The following is a 15,732-nucleotide window of genomic DNA, read 5'->3' as shown; positions in this document are numbered from 1 at the left end:
TATTTTTTTTAAAGAAGTCCCTTATGCTCACCAAGGCTGCATTTGTTTGACCCAAAATACAGTAAAAACAGTAATATTGTGAAATATTATTACAATTTAAAATAACTGTTTTCTATTTGAATATATTTTAAAACGTAATTTATTACAGTGATGCAAAGCTGAATTTTCAGCATCATTACTCCCGTCTTCAGTGTCACATGATCCTTCAGAAATCATTCTAATATGCTGATCTGCTGCTCAAGTAATATTTCCTATTATTATCAATGTAGACAAACAGTGAAAAAACAGTGCTGCTTAACATTTGTGTTCAGCATTTATTTGAAATAGAAATCTTTTTAACATTATACATGTCTTTACTGTCACTTTTAAATCAAATGAATGCATACTTGCTGAATAAAAGGATTAAGTTCTTTAAGAAAAAAAAAATCTTACTAACCCCAAACCTTTGAACGGTAGTGTATGACTGAAGTTTCCTTAAAAGGATAAAAACAGAGGCACAAGATTAACAAATGTCTCAATCTGAAAGTCTCATGTTTCATGGTCAGTCAAGTTAACAAATCTTTGTTACACACACACACAAATCACATACATTAAATTATTTGGGTAACAACTCAGAATCAATCAGAAACAGCATTTGAAATAGAAATCTTTTTAACATTATACATGTCTTTACTGTCACTTTTAAATCAAATGAATGCATACTTGCTGAATAAAAGGATTAAGTTCTTTAAGAAAAAAAAAATCTTACTAACCCCAAACCTTTGAACGGTAGTGTATGACTGAAGTTTCCTTAAAAGGATCAAAACAGAGGCACAAGATTAACAAATGTCTCAATCTGAAAGTCTCATGTTTCATGGTCAGTCAAGTTAACAAATCTTTGTTACACACACACACACAAATCACATACATTAAATTATTTGGGTAACAACTCAGAATCAATCACTCAGAAACAGCCAAAACATTTAAAATATTAAACAAAACAATTAAAAAAAAATTTTTTTAGTTGGTCCTTCTCAGTACATACAACTTTTCTCAGGCTGTTCAGTTGTTGTTGCTACATCTGATGTCTGGAATCTGGTCTGCAAACGGCTGCATTGTCCACCAGTTGTCCGATACCTGGTCTAGAGAGTTTTGACCATTATTACAAGCACCTGACACATAAAAACTGTAAATTGTTCATATTCTTTCTGTACACAATATTTGTATACCCATATTTGTAGAAGGATGGACCCCAAATGCTTGCTGTGGTTCTCTTTGTGATCCATGGGCACAGGTCTCCTCATACTCAGGGTCATGCTGCTCTTCTTTGATTGCCAATTTTTTGGCATCCTCTAGAATAAACAATGACAAAGTACGTCGGTTAACAACATATATTTTCTAACAACACAAAAACTGTCTTCAATTGTGAATCTCTTCACCTTTGGCCAGAGTCCGATCAAATGTGTAGGTTGTCTCTTGGACCTCTTGAGTCCTCACCACTCCCTTCATTTGATCCCTGAGCTCTTTTAACTTGATGAAGAAGTGCACTTTGTCCTGAGCACGAGGAAAATGGGAACAGCGTGGGCTTGATGATGGCATCAGATAGCAAACCTGGACAACAGAAGCTCATATCTAATCAATATGCAACTATGAACAGGAGCATTAAACTATCAACAAAGATAATCGTACCGTCTCCGTTTCTGGGACTTTGTAAGGCTGCAATCCGAACTCTAAGTTCTTAGCCTTTACTCCAAAAATCTCCTTGCAAAATATTTCATAAATACCTGAAATATCAAATGGGATTAACTTGCATCATAAATAAGAGTTTAGACTTAAATCGATAGCAAATCAATGACTTACATTTTCCATTGAACACAGCGATTAAAGGTCTGTATTTCTGGAGCTTTTCCAAAAGCTGGTGGCCACCTTCACGGATCTCTTTGCTGCAAACCAACACTCAAAATCTTCACATGTATTCACATCAAGCATCTTGTTGAGACTAAACATCAAATTAGGACATGAAGCTGATTTTTAGGTGCGGTCACATTAGCGAAATGTCTGCAAAATTTCCATTGTTTCAAACTTTCCAAAAAGGTCCATTGTCTATTGTCAGTGGTGTATTAAAAAATGAAGCTTTGTTCACACAGAAAATCACTTTCAAACTAAGCAGTTTGAACCTGTTACGTCCTCGCACAAAATGACTGAATTTCATCTGCGAAACTTGCAGAACAACCATTAATATAACCACACCTTTTACAGGGATAATGTAAATGTTAAGCTCTTACTTTGATAGGTCTTTACTCCCAGGTGTAGTCCTCTCCACCATATTGGTGAAACCAATGCCATACCGTTCAGGTAGTGTCTGATCGTGCATGTGGTTGAGCTGTTCATCAGTCAGCCCGGAAAGAAATAAGCACTTCCCTATGAGACATTCAACAAACAATAAGACAAACATAAATATTCTTCACAAAAAAGAAATCAGCTGAATAATACATACAAAAATGGTTCCCAGGATTTGGATAATGCCTTCCCTTGTAGGCTGACAACAGTCCAGGATTGATGCCGATCTGTAAAATTAGCAATGAGTTTATACAAACCAACCAACAGATAAATATAAATATATACAAATTTGCATAAAAATGTCATACAATAAATATATATATAATAAATATTAATGATATAATTTATTCATATTTATTAATTTATATCAATATTAAAATTCATATAATTTATTAATATATCAATAAAAAAAACTTTGCTGACTATACAAAACGGAATCTTACAATCAGCATGTCAAGATTATGTGTGATGACGTCTGGCAGCTTTCTAGCCATGACTTCCTCCACGGACATCCCGTTGAACCGATTTAACATCCTCTTCGCTTTCTTGGCAGACTCTTCAGCTTCTGTCTTTTCCTTTCCTTCACCTTTTAGAGGCCTTCCCCTTTTCTTTCCTTTTGCTGGAGTCATTGGAATGGCTGCAAACCAGATGTTTAATAAGTTGCAGAAACATCCCAGTTAGACGCACTGTGAGGATGGAAAAGGTTGTACCTGGTGGTTGGGCAGAGAGTTGCTGAGGCTGTTGAGGTTGTTCCAGATATGGATCTTGATGCACTGCTAAATCAGTCATGATTTTGTCCTCCACAGGTCTCTCTGCGTATTGGGCGGCATTAATCATCTGTTGGTGCTGCGGCACCTGCTCTGCCTGGTACTGCTGAGGATTGGTTTGGTACCTGAGAAAACAAAATTACAAAGACACTGCACTTACTTCAAAAGCTATGGTAATAATCTGATCTCATTGTCAGTGTTCACACATTTAACATACACCTTCATATACCATTTTGAGAGCATTTGTTGCAATCACAGTATACAAATCTCTCATTTATTTAAAACATTTAAGAAAGCAACTCTTTGGTTGATTTTTTCGGGCTGGGCAAACTCACCAGTACTGAAGATAATCCATAGGGGCCGTCAGAGATGAATACTGCCTTTCTTCCATCTTAATTGGTGGTCTTACTTTAATAGATTAATATTCATGTTTATGTTACTGATATGCCAGCTGGTAAACCACACCTCCCTTTGTTTAATCTCTTATTTTACATCGGTCCTATTATGCTTAGCTTATCAATTAAACGTCACGGGATAATATGACATACTAATTTTATCTAGAAGCATACACATTTCAAAGACTATTCAACCTGTCATGAGCAACACTGTGGTATGCAGCGAACTAGCTCATTACACTCAATAAGCTAAGAGCTGTTTGTGGACCACTGACCGAATACAAGCATTAAAATCACTCGTTTCGTCACATACAGGTATATTTCTCTGCGTTAGGATTATGAATCTTACCTGCCATACATATTCTTCAGACCTTTTCTGACACATACCAGTATTTAGTGCAGAAAAGTATGAGCTAAATGATGCTACACATGATGAATGAAGCCGCTGTAGGTAAAAATGTCAACAAAGGTAAAGGCCAAGTTCAAAATAAAAGTCCCTAATTTAATGCATGATAGAACGATACAGTTACATAGTTTTTGGATTTAACGCTTTTCATTTTATCTATTTATTACAGACAACTAGTAAAAAAAAATAACATTTTAAAACATTAAAACGAGCTACCATTCGTGCCGAACTTGAATCCATACTTCTATACTTTTAACCGTTAGTTTTTCTAATGGCTGATTTCACATTGTTGGACTCAACCATTATTACAAAAGGGAGGTCACGTTTTTCTCTTCATACATTTATATAAAACGCATTTTATGGTGTGCAGAAAATTACCAGTGTTCAATTAAGTTTTAATAATGTTTGAGTTTTATCGGTTTCATTTCTTTCCATCAATTGCTTAGTGAAATTAGGGCAAACCATTCATTGTTGTGGTCCCTATGATAAAAGTGATTTACAGAGTTCCAAAGCGAACATGTGAACAAGAACTGACTGTAACAAGAACTGCTGAATGTCGTGCAACGAAACCTGTAATGTTCTTTCGATTATAACCTGATTATAACATAACAAAGTTAGTATATGCCTCTCCAGATTTGATCCTGCTTAATGTGGGAATTATAATACTGTTTTTATATAATAGCACATATGCTTAATTTGCCGCTACGTTTAAGATAGCTAGCAGTGATAAAATGACCTTATAGCAAAAAGTGATTAAACTGACTGATAAAATACTTATCTATGTCACATAAAATGCTTAAGTGTTTATTATTTAGTTTTTTGAGTTGCATTTAAATAAGCTTTGATTGACCTATATGAAACTGTGTATTTAGACTAGCTGTGTTGATTTAAACATGAAAATAGTAATGACTTTTTGTTATTATTGTCCTTTTGATATAATTTTATGAATAATCTAATAATATTTGTTGTTGTTATTTAAAATAGTCATTAAATAATTGAATTGTTGGTAATGGGTTAACATTACCCAACATTTCCTTTCTATTTAAACATTAACAGAGCAATTAGAAGGGCAATTATAACTTTTTTCTTTCTTTAGGTAAAAAATTATTTAATTTAATTGGCAGAACATTTGTCAGCCAGCTGGGTTTTAAGGATGCCAGCAGGTGTATCGTGGCCAAGATATTTACGGATGTTTGCAGCCAGTGTGTTGTCAATGTTTGCTGGAGCACAGGCTGTGCATCAGTATTACCGTCCTGATTTAGTAAGTTTCCAAATCAGATTTTGTGCTTTTTATTATTTGTTTAGGTGTTTGTGCAACCTAGATATTTATCTGTAAATGTAAATTGCAATTTTCAACCCATTTTATTTCTGTAATTTAACTTTAGAGGTTTTATTTTTTTAATTTATTGATAGATCCATTGAATTACATGCACCAATGTATTGTTCTCAATAAGTCCAGAAATGTGCATTTTGAAAGCAAATTGAGTACATTTACAGTCATGTTGACTGTAAACATTAAGTACAGCATAAACAATGTTTTTTTTTCTTCTTTTCTTACATTATAGACCATTCCAGATGTCCCACCAAAGCCTGGAGAACTGCAAACAGAACTTCTTGGCTTGAAAGAAGGACAGACAGACTTAGCGTCTCCGAAACAATGACCCGTTGATTTGTTTTTCTTAACTAACATGCAAAGCCTAACTGATTATACAAAATTCATTTTATTCTGTGAATAAATAAAGCTATTTATACAAACATGTAATGTATCTTCATTTGTCATATAAAATACTTTGTAACTCAACACTCTGTGACAGTTATTTATGTCAATTTTCAGTTTTTGCGTATTATAGCTTTATTCAGAATTTCTCTTACCAGATCTTTTATTACTTAATTTAAGGGGGGAAATAAATTAGATAATTATTAAAAATATTACTGTTCTCTGGGTTTTCATCTCTGAATTTTTTTAATAGTTGCTATTTTTGTTACTCTGGACTTTTATTATGAAAATACCTGTCAACGTGCAAACGGAAGTAAGCATGTGTATATTTGAGACTATTGTAGAGAATGTATAGCTGAACGCACTCGTCTGTCAAACAGAAGGCAGCTCTGGTGGGGAAATATGCCGACCTTGTCCTTGCCACTTTCAAACCTGCTTAGAAATAAGGAGCGTTTTAAGAGGCTGATCGCGCACTTTAAGTATTTGCACACTAGAAGAGGAATATGGACGGTCAACACCAGCTCGCAGTGGATCTCGAGCTCCCGGGGACCGAAATCTGCTCTCGTGTCCCGGAGACAGGTTCCTGTGGGACAGCTGACAGCAGGGGACATGTGCACCAGCTCCAGTGAGGACAAGACCAGCTGGCTCTGGTCTGTTTACAATGAAACCAAACAGCAAACGCAAGGTTAGTTTAGATTCATGTTATAGAAATTCCTCTCAAGACGCTGGTCGTCTGTCAGAGGGCAAGAAGGCATTTTTAATGTTGTATATTGACCATCCATGAATACTTTTTTTCTATTTTTTTCTTTGTCCTAGTATTAACCTACATTAGGCTGTATTATATTATATAGGCTGTAAGATTTTAGTTATTTATTAAAGTGATATGCTGAATACTCTTATGTTGTGATTGGACATCATGCTGTTGTATGAATATAATACATTTATGTACTTGAGAACCAATTTTTTATAATACGTTTTTATTCACATCTATAATTGTTTGTAATACATTTGTGTACCTGCATAATAATATAAAATTTTATAAAGAGAGAGCTGCCCGGACTATAAAATTAAGTCATTAGTACCAAATGTTATTATTATATTAACATACTATTGTAGTATTTATCAATATATTTAAAATTCTTTTTATTTTACGTTTTAGTAATGTTATGTGATTTTAAGTCATTTTAGTAATGTTTTATGATTATCATTATATCTAAATGTCCATGTAGCTTGAATACATTTTTATTTCAGTTTCAAATTTTAGAATTTCAACTATAACTTAATTTATTTAAGTTAGATTCCAAGGAAGCTTTTTAATTAAATTTACATTTTCATGTAATATTTGTATTTTATTTTGTTTCAGCTTTATTTTAATATTTTTATTAATTTAATTAATACAAATATTTTAAGTAGTTTTCGTTTTAGTTAACAATAATACTGGAAAAAACATGCAGGAATATTCACATACTAAGATTTACTTTTCATAATTAATGTCTCACTACAGGTTCATCAGTAATCATTTTAGTTCCATTTTGAACTATTATATTTATTATAACTTAGCAAATATAATAAAAATGTGAACTTAAAGGGTTAATTATTTATTAACACACAAATGTTTTTTCCCCCACAGATTTAATTCCTGTCATATCAAACAACTTTGTGAACCCAGACACCATCTTTGCTAATAATCAGATGAGTCTGCAGGACATTGAGATCTATGGCTTTGACTATGATTACACACTGGCATTCTACTCCAGTCACCTTCACACACTCATATTCAACATCGCCCGAGACATCCTCATCGATGAGCACAGGGTGAGTGACCCAAGACCTCATTTATGTATATATAATATTGTAAGAATGATGAAATCCATCAAAAGTGGCACAGAAATTACACCCTTAAAACCAGGATATTTTTAGTTTCAGCAAATTAATGTTTTCTGAATATCTTGTCTCTTTCTGTCCCCATAACAGTATCCCGAGGGACTGAAGGAATATGATTATATGCCGAATTTTGTGATTCGTGGTCTGCACTATGATGTACAGAAGGTAGGTGTCCAGTCCTGATCTACTGTAGATGCATTTTTCATGGGTTTTGGCTAACCTGTCAATTTCCTCTGCTTACTAGGCCTTACTGATGAAGATTGATGCCTTTCATTATATCCAGCTGGGTACAGTGTACAGGTAGAGTGCAACAAACAATCTACAATAATATTTTTTACTATTTTATGCATTATTATTAATATCAGGAAGGATAGGTTCTCTTATTGTCATTTGAATGTTTCTATAGGGGTCTTAATCCTGTGCCAGAAAAGGAGGTCATTGCGATGTACGAGGGCTCCCATGTACCCCTCGAGATCATGAGTGACTTCTATGGCAAGGTCTGAAAGCTTGAAGTCTTTTGCTTGTCAAGAGTTTTGTTTGAGAGCCTAAAAATGTGGTCACATTAGCAACATTTTGACAACATTTAGCATGAAAAATAGTGTAGCGATGTAAGAAGCACAGCTCACACAGAAGTCACTTTCAAATCGAGCAGCTTTCTGTTGGTCAACAGAGTGAATTGGCATGACCAACTTGAATGCATTACGAAATCTGCTAGGACAAATCTTTTGCCTTAATGTGAAATTCACAATTGCATGCATTCCTATTGAAATGACTGGATTTCGCCATGAAAATTTGCTGAACATCAGTAAATGTGACCACCCTTAAAACAGCTTTTTCAATCTGTCCGTATAGAGCTCTCACGGTCACACCATGAAGCAGTTCATGGATATCTTCTCCCTGCCAGAAATGACGCTGCTATCATGCGTTAATGACTACTTCATGAAGCACAACATCGACTATGAGCCTGTTCATCTTTATAAAGACGTCAAGGTACAGTTGTTCCTCCAAGCGTGTTATGTGTCAGAGCAGAACTCACCTTATGATTCAAAAATCAAGATTTCCTTCACCAATATCAGTTTCTACGGAAACCGAGTGCTGTTGTATTTAGGGTACCACAGATGTCAGAAAGCACAGGATCTCTTGAGCTCACATTTTGGATAAATATGGCTCCTGAAGGTGCTATTTAAGTTCATAGTGAGCGGCATTGAAAGGAACAGTCTAATTTTAGAGGAACTGTTTGGATGCGCCATCTGTGCTACGTGCCTGGAGAGAAGCAGGGTTACAGATGGTCAAATGTCTTTTATTGGGTCTGAAGATCAGTGTAATTACTAAAAGACGCACACCATTGCTCTTACATTTAGTCCTGCCCATAATTATGAATTAACAAGTCTCAAAGGACATGTGACTGTGCCCAGATGAAATGACTTAGAGTTCTCACAGGAGGTGTCTGGCAGTGCGTCAGGGCTTTGTGTGTTGTTTTAGTGCAGAACATTGATGTTACATTGGCTTTGATGTTCTGCATCTGGTCTGTTTCTCTATTCCCAGGAGGCCATAGGAGATGTCCATGTCAGAGGGATTATGTATCGAGCGGTAGAGGCTGATATCGGTAATTTTCAGAGTTCTTACCTGGACATGCATGCAGACCTCATTAAAGCTTGAGAGATCTGAACACATTTGAACAAATCAAAGTTATAACATGACATAGTCATGGGAATTGTATAATAATGACAATAAATATGTGTTGTAAAGTACTGTATAAAAATGTATAATACACTGAACAAAATTATAAACGCAACACTTTTGTTTTTGCCCCCATTTTTCATGAGCTGAACTCAAAGATCTAAGACTTTTTCTATGTACACAAAAGGAAAAATGGGGGCAAAAACAAAAGTGTTGCATTTATAATTTTGTTCAGTGTATATTAATATGCAAAAATTAAATATAATAATAAGAATAGTATACTGTAATACACGATATAAAGCATAATAATATATAGAAATTCAATGATCAAATAATATTAATTTTATTTTATTGTATTTATATTAAATCTATTTTATTAACGATTAGTATTATTATCATAAACAATTGATAAATAATAAATAATCTATAATAATAATAATAACAACTGTACTGTAGCATACCATTTAAAATTTAATAATATATATTGATTTACAGTAATATTAATAATTATACTTATAATAATAATAATTGCATTTATGCTTAGTCTATTTTATTCATAATAATTATGATTGTTATATTATAAATATAATAAATAGTATTTAATTGTATTAATAATAAATATGTACTGTAATATGTAGTATAAAATGTAATATATTTATGTACAATAATGAAATATAATAATATTTATATTTAATCTATTTTATAATTAACAACAATTATTATTATTATTGTTATTTTTATAGTATTTAATATGATGTATGTATGTGTACCTCTCACTCCCCCTCTTTTGTAATTATCAGTTCAAATCACACCTTTCCTTTCTGCAGAGAAGTACATCTGTTACGGTGAACAGACACATGCTGTTTTACAGAAGCTGTCTAAGAACGGGAAGAAGATGTTTTTGATTACAAACAGCCCTTTTGATTTTGTGTAAGTGCAAACAAGATACTAAATTGAAAGTCAAAATAAACATCAATGCACATTAAAAAAAATGCACACCTTACTTAGAATTTCTACAAAGCCATTCTGATTAACTGCTCATATGAAATGCTCTTTTCAAATAAAATGTCTTTATTGTAGAGATCGAGGCATGAACTACATCGTTGGTAAAGACTGGCGGGACCTGTTTGATGTTGTCATAGTGCAGGCTGACAAGCCAGGCTTTTTCAATGACAGGAGGAAGTAAGTTCCAAAAACCCAGAGAAAGCGCTGGCTAAACCTGGCAGCGCCGAATCACTCCTAAATCAATGTCATTCTGACATAATTACAGCCTCCCTAACAGATTCTTTTATTTAAATCATGTCAAAGGACCTTTGAGGAGGTATTTAAGCATGCCAACCTTTCTTGAATCCAGAAAGTATGAGCATGTGTGTGTTTTTCTGGTTTCAAAAGACCATTCAGACGAGTTACTGATAAAGGCGTGTTGCTATGGGACAGAATTCACCATCTTGAGAAAGGGCAGATCTATAAACAGGTAATATTTAATTCCCCGGTGTTCAGCTGCGAACTGTTTCTATTAGGTAAAGATGCAGGAATCTGATCTCTTCACTTTATCTGTTGCCAGGGAAACCTGTATGAGTTTTTGCGGCTTACAGGCTGGAGGGGCTCAAAGGTTTTGTACTTTGGAGATCACATTTACAGCGACCTTGCTGTAAGGATCATATTCTGTTGTTTTCTGCATGTACACAAACATACTGCTTTTTGATTTGATAATAAGGTACACTCTGATATTAGGTAAAAGAATCAGATTTTAATCACATTGAAATATGTTTTATAATTTATTTTTCTTTTAATTAAATATACGTTTATTTCTAATCAAAAGGTTGTTTTGCTTTATTTGTCGTTTTGGATTCTAGGATATGCCGAGTATTGGCAATAGTTCTGTCTTATTAATATCATTTGCACTTCAAAAAGTAAACATGTCTCCACATGCCCTGTACTGATATCAAAGGCAATAATTTGGCTTTTTTTGACTATGCAAAGTGAAATGTAATGAAAATGATGTCATGATGTATGTAGGACCTGACCCTGAAACACGGTTGGAGAACAGGAGCTATCATTCCTGAGCTGCGTAAAGAGATCAAAATCATGAATACTGAGGAGTACGTCCACACCATGACCTGGCTGCAGGCCCTGACCGGACTGCTGGAACAAATGCAGGTCAGACCACCAGGAGGCGCTCTAAATCACATAACAGCACCACAACCCAATTTACTTTGTATTCTGATGTGCTTCAGAGTGAAATTTGAACCAATTATTTTGGACTAGTTTTGGTCTAGTTATGAAGCTGTATTTGTTTTTATGTTGCAGGTGCACCGGGACCCTGCATCACAAACAGTCATTCAGCAGTGGATCAATGAAAGGGAGGAGATGAGGTAAGTAGCCTTCATATTTTTCGATTAAGATTACATTTTTAATCTTTATATTTTTACTCTACAAACAGACCAGTGTTATTTTTAATATAATTGAGATACTAATATAGTTTTTATTCATTTTTCTTTCAGTTTTAGCTTTAGTTATTTTAGTATGTCAAAAAAATAAAATAAGTTAATCAAAGAAAATAATAAAATAAGTTTAGATTTTTAAAAATAATTAGTTTTATTTCAGTTAAAGTTTTAAAATAATGGAAATGTTTTTATGGTATTAGTTTTATTTGGCATTTAGAATCATTCAAAAATAATTTTTCTTCTAACCACTGTATACAGTAGACTATATTGGTGGCATAGAGAAAATGTAATACTGTAGATAAACTTTTGATTTGTATTTTATACAGCCAAAAAGTCGGGTGTGACGGTACATGTATTCATCCCGAACCGTCCAACCAACCCAAAACAAGAACAGCGACGTTTTAAATCAGCGGTGTGGGAAAGTTTCGGGTTCTAGAGATGCACCGGTCGACCGGCTATAAATCAAAACCGGTTTTTAGTTTTATTTTGGCCGATCTCTATTCCAGAATTGTACATAAACTGCATTGTACTTTTCCCAAAATGTAATTTATGTGGAAGTTTTATGAAGTCTGTAAAGAGGAGAAAATACTGTAGCAGGCAGATCAAGTTCACTGTTCACGATGCTTGAAATATAGGAAGACAAATATGTAGGGGTTAATATGAATGTATCTCTGAGAGGAACTGACCGTCGTCAGAAACTGTTCCATAAGTGCCACCTGCTGTCAGGGAATAAATCTGCATTTTCAGTCAGTTTGTCTGCTGTTTTGTTTTGTGCAGGTGTCTTATGTAGCATCATTTTACAAATCTAAAGTCAGACCATTCTGTTTTTGCTTTAAATCTTGAAAGTATACAATCTGATTCAAATAAAAAACGGCTGCTCATGCAACATGTATGTAGCACTACTGTCTGTTCAAAATAAATTAAAAATACATTTCCTGTTGTACTGAACTCGTATAAACCGTCACCCCCAAACCAAGGCACGTACCGAACCGTTACATCCCTTGCCAAAAAGTGTTACTTTTTTGTATCCAATTCTTAAAAACAAATTGTTTTTAACAGGTTACAGACCAAAGACATCTTCAACGCCCAGTTCGGGAGTCTTTTCCGCACATACCACAACCCGACGTACTTCTCGCGCCGTCTTTCCCGCTTCGCCGACATCTACATGCCGTCCCTCAGCTGTCTGCTGAACTACGACCTCCAGCACACCTTCTACCCCAGACGCACGCCCCTGCAGCACGAGTCTCCTATCTGGCCCGAGCAGACCAGCACCGGAGCCATGAACATCCCCTTCCAGAGCTACAGGACAACCACCAGATCCAAATAGAGAGACTGTACAAGACACATGCTGTAAAATGTACGTACCACAGAGCAGCTGCAGTTACATCACTTTAATCAGATTCGGCTCTAGTTTTAAAGACACGTTTGGGTGAGTCACTTCATATCACTTTAATCGTAGATCTGTGCTGTGGTACATGCAAACTGTGGATACCTTCTTTTTGATACCATGTAAAACACTCTACATGGACAAGAGAGTACTTAAGGAACTTTGTGGTGTTTTAATGTGCCTCGTAGTGTAAGGGAGATTTTCTTTTTTTCTTTCATCATTGGCCTTCATAAAAACCTCCATTATGCTTATTGATAGACTAAGGGAGAGAATATTTGACACACACGAAAGTGAATGTACATACGGAAGGGTTAAAAATCAAGTTGATTTTGAGCTGAACCTGGTTGCAGATAGCTAATGAAGAACAACTTTGTTTGAACCAAAAGGGAAACTCTCAGGAAGGCAGATGGACTCTGTATTCATTTTGAAATGATCATAAAAACAGTTTCAGTGTTTAATGTTTTAAAAAAGCCTTACATACTGTGTTTAGCAATATTTGATGATAATGTACAAGTGGCTTCAAAAGTTTGAGACCGCTAGTGAAAAAGATATACACTTCCGTTCAGAAGTTTGGGGTCAGTCAGATTTTTATTTTATTTTTTTTTACATTTTTTAAAAATAATAATAAAATAAAAAAAGTATTTTATTCAGCAAGGATGCCTTACATTGATCAAAAGTAACAGTAAAGGCATTTATAATGTCACAAAAGATTTATTTTATTTTATTTTTTTACCTTTTTTTAATTCAAAGAATCCTGCAAAATGTATTACCATTTCCAGAAAAATATAAGCACCACAATTGTTTTCAACAGTGATAATAAGAAATGTCTCTTGAGCAGCAAATCAGCATATTAGAATGATTTCTGAAGGATCATGTGACTCTGAAGACTGGTGTAATGATGCTGAAAATTCTGATTTCCATCACAGGAATAAATTACATTTTAACAGTTCTTTTAAATATTTTAATAAGACAGTATTTCACAATATTACTGTTTTACTGTATTTTTGATCAAATAAATGCTGGTTTGGTGAGCATAATAAATGTATATTAATCTAAAAAAATCTTACCTCAATCTTTTAAATTGTTGTTTATAATTTTCTTTTTATTACAAATTATATACAGTACAAAAATTAGAGTAAAACTGAAAATATGCGAATTTGACATCAAGGACTGTATTTTATTTGTTATTAAAATTATTTAATTTTTTGTCAAAATTCTAAAACTTTCTAGGTTTAAATTTGATTTTGAATCTCAATTTTTCATTGTGGTTATAGATTTTTGGTCCCTGTTGTATGTTTTTGTTGAATATCGACATTGTGTAACTGTTTAGAAATCATCATTATGCTGAACATATATATATAGTTGCTGTACAATGAGAGTTTGTGTGACTCTTAAAGTTAAGGAGCATATTTTACTACCATGTAAGCATTTCTGCTTTCTGCTACTTTTTTTTTTATTGTTTCAGTATAGTGAACTTGGTATTATATGAACGTTTGCATTGTGTTTTGAAGACACCAGTATAGGATGGATTTTGCTTTGTTGAAATTGAGAATGCTGAATTTTTTTTTTTTTTTTTTATACTGAAGGAAGGACTTTTGTGACACTTTTTTGCCTCTGTCATTTATTTGACATTGTTCAAATGGCTTTAAATCCTTATTTGAAGTGTATTTTATTTGGGATATCATAAATTTAATCAAATTGATAATCGTTTTGTGATTTTTTATTTATTTTGTTTTTGGTTTATTATCCATATATAATAATCTTAGAACTTAATATATAATAATCTTAGAACAAAATCCCAGCAGGCTGCTTTGATTAATAAGATTATTAATTAGCCGGCAAAGAGTAATTTGACAAATGGCCTTTAACAATTGGATATGGTGACCAGATGCTTCAGATTACTGTCTGCTGGTATAAAGCAAAAATCAGGTTTTAGCTCTGAACAAAACACCCTGCCGTCCAGACTTCATCTTCAACCATGGAGATCATCACTACAACAAATACAGCCATGACGGTGCAACCTACTATATTTCCACGTGTGGGCTACAGCATACTTTCATACCTCATGTTTATAAACACATTATTTTCTGTGTTTAATAACTTGTTGGTGATTGCAGTGATGCTTAAGAACCTGCATTTTCTCAATGCGATGAACGTCATCATTCTCAGTCTGGCTGTGTCAGATCTTATGATTGCCACCTGCGGCTCTGCCATCGTCACCATCACAAATTACCAAGGATCTTTCTTCTTAGGGGATGCGTTCTGTGTTTTTCAAGGTTTTGCTGTGAACTATTTTGGTGAGTACAGAGTTAAAGGGATCATGGTTATTCTATTTGTTTTATGTTATAGGATGTGTCCCCAAATATGTTGATTCCCTTTTGAAGGACCCCCATAAAATTTAAGGGGGTCTGAATACTTTCCGTACCCACTGTATATTCATGTGTGAAGAACCATTAAAAATGTGTGAATAATACTAATATTAAATATTTATATTTTATTTTAAATATGACATTAAATATCTAACTCTTATAGTAAATAGAGCTATAAATATATATATTTTTAAATGTAATTAAAAATATTAAATAGTTATTAATATGATATATTTTAAATATAACATTAAATAATTGGCTTTTATATTGAGGTTGTTATATTTTCATACGTAAAGACCCATTTAAAATGTATGCGGAAAAATAAATAGTATTTAAATATTTAATAATAATATTTTAAATA

The 15,732-nt window shown here is 33.7% G+C and overlaps 3 protein-coding genes and 1 long non-coding RNA gene across 8 annotated transcripts in view; 3 read left to right on the top strand and 1 right to left on the bottom strand.

Annotated features, from left to right (window-relative positions):
• Positions 1 to 1,003: 1,003 nt before the first annotated feature.
• Positions 1,004 to 3,922, bottom strand: LOC107716643 (G/T mismatch-specific thymine DNA glycosylase-like). Of its 2 annotated transcripts, XM_016523138.1 has the most exons (11): positions 3,831 to 3,922; positions 3,422 to 3,494; positions 3,030 to 3,211; positions 2,763 to 2,956; positions 2,477 to 2,546; positions 2,265 to 2,400; positions 1,840 to 1,922; positions 1,669 to 1,763; positions 1,419 to 1,590; positions 1,209 to 1,331; positions 1,004 to 1,121 (listed from the first exon to the last, which is right to left on the bottom strand). In XM_016523138.1, the coding sequence occupies exons 1-11, from the start codon at positions 3,835 to 3,837 to the stop codon at positions 1,042 to 1,044; spliced, it is 1,215 nt and encodes a 404-aa protein (XP_016378624.1). In that variant the 5' UTR covers positions 3,838 to 3,922; the 3' UTR covers positions 1,004 to 1,041. The 2 variants fall into 2 exon arrangements, with proteins under 2 accessions (XP_016378624.1, XP_016378625.1); XM_016523139.1 differs by lacking the exon at positions 3,422 to 3,494.
• A 486-nt stretch (positions 3,923 to 4,408) lies between these two features.
• On the top strand, positions 4,409 to 5,607 carry LOC107716645 (uncharacterized). 3 transcript variants are annotated; one of them, XR_001637234.1, is made up of 3 exons: positions 4,409 to 4,459; positions 4,984 to 5,148; positions 5,453 to 5,607. It is a non-coding gene; the product is annotated as an uncharacterized LOC107716645 (long non-coding RNA). The 3 variants fall into 3 exon arrangements; XR_001637232.1 differs by having other exon boundaries at positions 4,418 to 4,500; positions 5,012 to 5,148; XR_001637233.1 differs by having other exon boundaries at positions 4,418 to 4,500.
• Positions 5,608 to 5,952: 345 nt separating this feature from the next.
• On the top strand, positions 5,953 to 13,579 carry nt5dc3 (5'-nucleotidase domain containing 3). 2 transcript variants are annotated; one of them, XM_016523178.1, is made up of 14 exons: positions 5,953 to 6,289; positions 7,235 to 7,419; positions 7,579 to 7,653; positions 7,733 to 7,788; positions 7,895 to 7,985; positions 8,341 to 8,478; positions 9,034 to 9,094; positions 9,996 to 10,098; positions 10,249 to 10,350; positions 10,561 to 10,642; positions 10,733 to 10,819; positions 11,188 to 11,328; positions 11,479 to 11,543; positions 12,675 to 13,579. In XM_016523178.1, the coding sequence occupies exons 1-14, from the start codon at positions 6,007 to 6,009 to the stop codon at positions 12,940 to 12,942; spliced, it is 1,737 nt and encodes a 578-aa protein (XP_016378664.1). In that variant the 5' UTR covers positions 5,953 to 6,006; the 3' UTR covers positions 12,943 to 13,579. The 2 variants fall into 2 exon arrangements, with proteins under 2 accessions (XP_016378664.1, XP_016378663.1); XM_016523177.1 differs by having other exon boundaries at positions 9,969 to 10,098.
• A 1,411-nt stretch (positions 13,580 to 14,990) lies between these two features.
• LOC107716642 (pinopsin-like) overlaps positions 14,991 to 15,732 on the top strand; it is a 2,958-nt gene continuing 2,216 nt past the window's right edge. Inside the window, exon 1 of the mRNA XM_016523137.1 lies at positions 14,991 to 15,299. Coding sequence (XP_016378623.1) covers positions 15,011 to 15,299 — 289 coding nt within the window. The 5' untranslated portion in view covers positions 14,991 to 15,010. The remainder of the gene's footprint in view (positions 15,300 to 15,732) is intronic.

Source organism: Sinocyclocheilus rhinocerous, unplaced genomic scaffold, assembly GCF_001515625.1.
Source record: "Sinocyclocheilus rhinocerous isolate Xijiao unplaced genomic scaffold, SAMN03320098_v1.1 scaffold1201, whole genome shotgun sequence".
Taxonomy (NCBI): Eukaryota; Metazoa; Chordata; class Actinopteri; order Cypriniformes; family Cyprinidae; genus Sinocyclocheilus; species Sinocyclocheilus rhinocerous.
This window is presented reverse-complemented; position numbering and strand designations above follow the sequence as displayed.